General features: G+C 43.2%; 1 protein-coding gene across 1 annotated transcript; it reads right to left on the bottom strand.

The window, feature by feature from the left end:
* Window positions 1-765: 765 nt before the first annotated feature.
* LOC143099138 (uncharacterized) lies at window positions 766-2,401 on the bottom strand. Its single transcript, XM_076262218.1, has 7 exons — window positions 2,299-2,401; window positions 2,124-2,215; window positions 1,896-2,000; window positions 1,571-1,758; window positions 1,310-1,474; window positions 925-1,169; window positions 766-800 (listed from the first exon to the last, which is right to left on the bottom strand). The coding sequence occupies exons 1-7, from the start codon at window positions 2,399-2,401 to the stop codon at window positions 766-768; spliced, it is 933 nt and encodes a 310-aa protein (XP_076118333.1).
* Window positions 2,402-6,275: the final 3,874 nt, after the last annotated feature.

Genomic DNA, 6,275 nt, shown 5'->3' with positions numbered 1-6,275 from the left:
TTGAAAAATGACAAGAGTACTGTTACTACTTTGCTAACCATCTAACTTTGCTACCTAAACAAGCCTATCTGATCTTATTTTTTGTGTCTTATTTCTTTAGAGATTTGTGGATGGAATGAGCCTGCAAGAGCACAGGGACCTCACCACACAGTTGCTAGCGAGGCAGCCTGCTCTGGTGTTTGATGCATTGATGATGCATCAGCGCAGACATGTCATCCCCCAACCTGTGCCAGGGATGCCTTGGTGTACCTGTACACACTGCAGAGACATGCCAACCGATCGAGAGAAAACCTGTGTGAGCCTTCTGCCTCACTTCACACAGTACTGCCTAGATGAAGGTTTTCTCCGGATTCACAGGGAGGACATCACAGTATTAGGCTATGTAAGAGAGCCAGATGACAAGAGTGTTCAGATATGCTGCCTACAGACATTTCATTTTCTGGCTGCATGGGTCTCTAGGACAGGGTAATATAAAAAAAGTGATCCCAAGTTGCTGTGTATTTTGCTTTTATGAAAATAAAATATTTTTGTTATGAGACCATTCATGCTGTATTTCTTATACATTACATCCACAAATTATAATAAAAAAGGAGCTGTAGTAATTTACCTTTTGAAACACCAAATGACAGTAACATGGTCAATAATGTTATTTGCAATATATATTTATTTACAGAAAGTAACAAATTATGGTATTTACACCCATTTACACCACCCTTCCTTTTTCATGGTGCCTTTGAAGCAACATGGACCAGCAATAGGGATCGATCATTCTAAATGCGCAGCCTCCTGGAAAGCTGCTCCTGTGGAAGACATGAGGTGCCATTAGACATACACACCATTTTATAGTTCAACATATTGTTATTAATCTGTACAGTGCTATTTCGCCTAGACTGAGTTACAGGCAAAGGCAAGTGCATCACATACCAAGACCTCTGCTGACTTGTGTCCGCATCAGCTCTGATATAGGGGGTGGAGGTATAGGGGGGACGACACGAAGTCTTCTTGGGTCATTGGGCCGAAGGCTCCTCCTTCGAGGCATCCCAACTCCACTCGTGAGTCTCTTGTTTATAATTTTCCCCTGCAGTTCTGAGATGTATTCATATGTTTTCTCAGATTTCAGGGCGTACAAGCTGTATCGTCTTGCATGTTTGTTGTACAGTCTTCGGAAACTGTAATGGCACAAAGGTAAACTATTACAGGTCAATTACTCATTACAACAACTGACAAACTGGAGAGCACATACCAATCCCAAACCACTGTGTGCCTGTGGGTTTACTTTACAAGACAATACTGCATGTATTAAACTTACATTTGTTTGCCCTCAGATGTAGTTCTTGTTGGTCTGTTGCAGTGGAAATTGTAGTCAAGAGCTGCCAGCAGAACTCTTGCCTCATAAACCGGGGGAGTGAAAGCAAAGCGCTTACTGGCATACATCAGAACATGGTTCTGGAATGACTCCAGGTCTGCTGTTGATCTGTTCGAATAGAAAAGAAATCACACACACATCCACATTAGTGTGTGCATACATACATACACACACACAATTTGTGTACAATGTTACATGCTTTACCTGAAACGCAGATATTTGTGGACATCCTTCAGCCAACGCTTGTTGAAAACAATGTCCACTAAGGCTTTGTGAGACTTAGAATCTCTCTCGATCCACTCCTTCCCTTCTCCCAGATCGCTGTGTTGGCAGCTTCCCATTTGCCACGTGTGGATGTTGCAGACATGGTGACAAATGCCAATCCAAAGTGCCTGTGCAAAAAATACAAATATAATACATAATATATAAAACAAATTGTTATACAGAAAAGGGTCCCCATAGTACAAATATATATATAGATATAGTGGGAGCTACCAGCTACAATCAGTACAATAACAATCCTGCTTACAAGGAACTGCTCTTTGGTGTCAGCAGTCTTGCAACACCACCAAAAATGGTTGACGATGTCCTTCAACCAGTGGAGGAGAATGGACTGTCCTTTCACCTTCCCTGCCTTTGGGAAATAAAAACAAAATACTGAGGTATTTCAGAAATTGTCCATGGAGAGCTAAGAAAATGCATATTTCATCCCAACAGTAAACTACAGCCAATGATTCCCATGAGTCTTGAAACTTACAGCAGCAAGTTTCTTGGCCAGATTCTTGGCACCGTGCCACATGTCCAGACTGTGATGAATTCCAAGGTCCTTGTATTTGCCTTTGTCTGGGTCTGTGAAGTGGGAAATCATAGCATTTCACAACATCTCTTTTTGCAATATTTGTATTCATATATGTTATCAGAGGAGCACTTACTCATAAGGGCTCCAATCTGGATATGAGCATCTGTGCAGATCTCCACCAGCTTTATCTCTCTGGAAAGCTTGTCCACAGTCTGGATAAATCCCTCCTTCTCCATGATGTTGGAGTTCCACGATGTATGCCGCTTGTCTATTGTTGCTACATGAATGATTTCCTTGGTGTCAAGCTCCATCGTGGTGTAGCTGCAGTACTGGGCACAATGCCCTGGTGAATCATTTCTGCCATCCCCTGTAAAAACCCAGGCATATTTCGTAGTAAGGTTATATAATAAACATATGTCATTGCTGCAAGTAATTTATACATGCACCATTTCAACATACCTAGCACCACAACGTCTTTCCCTTGAAGGCGACGGATGGCCTCGGTATTCCTTTCTTCCCAGTATTCCTTGACTGCGTCAACACAGTATGTGTCTTGGATTGTGCAAAATGTGTTTGGGTTCACCATGCCCATGTTCATGAATTTAAACAATAGGGAAACCTTCCCATAGTTGTTCCCCGACAACAAAATGTTGGTGGATAGAAGGAAATCCCCAGCTTGCATCCCAAACTTCATCACAGGCTGCGAATTCCATCTCCACAGGCTATGTCCATTGGGACATATCTAAAAGTCAGAGAAGATTGATAAATGGATTTGAATTATACAACACTGGCTGTCACAAGAAATGTGCTTGGTATTGCTACCAGTACCAGTTGTATTATGTTGTTACTGCCTGGACTTACCCATTCCGCAATCATTGCCGTGCCCTTATAAGTGATGTTGATGTGAAAGGGGGCAACACTATCACACACCAGACCAGTCCTGAGAACACCTGTACATCTGTCCACCGGCAGCTTCATTAGTGTGACAAGCTGCCTCAAGCAGGTCTCATACAACACTGCCGCTCGGACACAGATGATATCATCTACACATTGGACCTTCAAAGGGTCTGGGTAACTGGGCAACTCAACACTGGGCAAGGGCTCGTCAGTAGGGTCTTCATGAGCAGAAAGGTCATGCACAGTTTCATCAAGCCCAATTACAGGAAGATGGTCAACAGTCTGCACTGCCTTTAATGCTCCACCCATTCTGTGGAGGCAGAACACACGGGCACCATGTAAAAATGTATGACAAAACACAACACAAAATATGGCCAAGTAACAACAGATGAGCACACACCGTATAGAAATTGGTGGAAGATACTCTTCGTCGGAGCCGTCATCCCTCTCTCCATCATCTCTTTGATGGAATGCAGATCCTTCATCTGTCCAGTCGATTCTGTAAGAAATAACATATTTAGAAAAAAAGAACTTCCACACAGTACAAATAGTAACATACCGGTATGTCTATAGGGTGTACTACTTACACACTGTTCATGGGGTCATTGAACACATTTTCATCCACATCCTCCTCCGCGATGCTCATGTCATGTAGGCTTTGTAAAAAATATATATAAATGCTTATATCATGAAAATATACAATAGAGAACACATGTAGGGTTAGGATATAGACATTATGAGCATTGATGGGTTACCTCTGTTCAAGGCTCTCAATTTCAGGGGCTTCTGCAATTGCGCCAAGATGCTCATCTCTGAAATGAATAAGCAGAGTGTTTCACAACATATGACAGTACATAAAATGGTAAACACCAAATTATTAAAAATATAATTTTCATGCAGTGACTGACCTGTCTGTCCCACTAGAGATGCTGGACACTGCTGGAGTTAATACTTTAGAGGGCTTTCCTTTCAGTGGTGTTGATGTGACTGCTCGAAGTTCTCTCTCATAGCTGGACAAAAAAGAGCAGTATGTTTGAATGTCTCACTAAACCACAAACAAAGTGCATTCATTTTATGACAGTGAAGAAAATGTATTTTGGTAGATGCACCTCATATACATATAGTAAATTGACTAAAGTTCAATCAAAACAGTTCTGTCAGTTCAGTTTTGTATTGTTCTGCATGATAATGACTTTGACCCTCAGTCTGATCAGTCTCTGGGCTGGCTGGTCTACCCTTCCCCCATTAGGTGTAATGACCTACCCTTCCTCCATTCATAAGTGTAATGGACTAGTCTACCCTTCCCCCATTCCCAGGTGTAGGCTACAGGTGAAAAACTTTCCCTTCAGACAATCTAGTAATTAGTAGGCTACGTCTAAAATTAATAAGACTACAGGACAGGCCTCAGGAGGTAAACGTCACCCTTGGAATTGGCTACTCCAGCATTATCAGATTAGGATACATTGTGTAGGCTACAAAGCAAAAGCAATGAAAAATAACTAGGCTACAATTTACAGTGCCCTTTCCCTTTGATCCGTCACAGCACACAGATTTATGTTATAGCCTAGACAATCCTTTTTCATCAACGCGAAAAGTATCCTAGACGTCATTCTAGCGTTATGCTATAGTTAGCCAAGCAACTGTAAAACTTCGAATTTACACCATAGACTGTATAGGTTTACACGAATAGGCCGAATTACCTGTCGAGAAGAAAGCAGGCAACTTCGGCGTCCCTTTTGAAATCCTTGCTCCTCATGAGCTCTTTCCATCTTGGAAAAGCCACTCCAATATTTACTTTGGTCTTGTTGTTTTTCCTGTCGCGTTGTCTTTTTAATTCTCGTTTTCGCTTCCTTGGTGACTCCTTTTCATGACCTCGAGAATATGTGTGATCCTCCATCTTCAACAACCTTTCAAATCTGCCGGCAGTCAGGAGTAGACTAATCTCCCCCTGCCATACGTCACGGTGCAGCTGAGTGAAGCCTAAAAGCGCGAAAGGCGAAGCTTGAATTTCCAGGAATGTCCCTCGTTGGCGAATGTATTTCAAAGATGGAGGCGCAACATGGATTCAGCCATCGCGCGACTCGCGCGTATGTATTTGGAATAGCAGATTCTACACTTACGAGAATACTTTGATTAGTAAGTGGAAGTAATTACACATGAATGAGCACATATTTTTGAAAGAACAAAAGGGTTTTTGCTTAGAATTAACTCAAAAAAATACACAATGTAGCTTTAACAATGTGTTTGCTCGACCGTTTTATTGTGAGCCCTGTATGTGTTTAGCTTGGTTTCTTGATGGCTAGCTCGCTAGCTAGTGGGGGTTTAGCGTAGCAGTCACTTGCTACCGAAGGAGCAGGGGGAGCTATGTCATGAAAAATGCGAGCCCAAATCCGGCGAAAACCTAGCCTGGCTAACGTCAGACCTCATCTCATTGAGATGGGGTCTGGGAACTAGACATTAATTTCCTCATAGCGGCTTTGGTGTGTCGTCATCGTCTTGCTGCCCTCCCTCCGTTCTGTGATTGGTTCCTTCGTTGAGGTGAAAACAGAGTCCCTAGAATCCAGGCTGCCTAGCAGCATGAATAAAATCACGCGAGTAAGGGAAAACCCAGGCTAGCGAAAACCCAGAAACAGCGAAGGAATAACCAGACCTGCATAGGGCTTCTTTAAGTTTGCATGACGATTGGCTTATCACTAACCATTGCATATTCACAACCATCTGGATTCTCATTGGCCGCGTCGAGGTTGGAGTATGGCAGGGTCAGACTCAAGCTAATTGGCTGCTGTGGACACAGATGCAGATGCTGTCTGATTGGCTGCTAGGGAGTAGATGTCATCACTGCCAGGTGTATTGGCACAGCCGGTTGTTGAAGTCGCACCAGAGTTCAGACCCGGTGTTGGAATAGTTAAAAGGTAGTAAATATCATCACCGTCAATGGAAGGTTGAGGGAGCTGATTGGTTGTGTGCATGTTGGAGGTGGTGGGTTGAGGGAGCTGATTGGCTGTGTGCATGTTGGAGATGGTGGGTTGAGGGAGCTGATTGGCTCCTTTAGCACTGGCAGGGTGTTGATCAGGAGCTGGATGTGTTGCCAGGGCGTAGGTGGTTGTCAGAAATGAACTGCTCCATTGGTCACTCTGGTCGGGTCCATCAGTGGCATGCGGAGATGTAGGCTGTATTTCTGAGTACACACAAGTCCTAGTGGACAAAGGAATT

This window comes from Alosa pseudoharengus, unplaced genomic scaffold (assembly GCF_046254945.1).
Source record: "Alosa pseudoharengus isolate Yale_2024_CS ecotype anadromous, Long Island Sound unplaced genomic scaffold, YU_APseudo_1.1 YU_APseudo_1.1_scf_25, whole genome shotgun sequence".
NCBI classification, from domain to species: domain Eukaryota; kingdom Metazoa; phylum Chordata; class Actinopteri; order Clupeiformes; family Clupeidae; genus Alosa; species Alosa pseudoharengus.
The sequence above is the reverse complement of the archived record's forward strand: the minus strand, read 5'-3'. Positions and strand labels throughout refer to the sequence as shown.

What these genes read in the sequence shown, in the direction of transcription:
- LOC143099138 (XM_076262218.1), bottom strand. Translation starts at nt 2,401, where the DNA reads ATGGAGAAGGAGGGATTTATCCAGACTGTGGACAAGCTTTCCAGAGAG. An exon ending in CCAGATTGGAGCCCTTATGA is followed by an intron (nt 2,216 to 2,298) that starts GTAAGTGCTCCT and finishes CCCACTTCACAG; the next exon opens with ACCCAGACAAAGGCAAATAC. An exon ending in ACAAGTCAGCAGAGGTCTTG is followed by an intron (nt 801 to 924) that starts GTATGTGATGCA and finishes TGTCTTCCACAG; the next exon opens with GAGCAGCTTTCCAGGAGGCT.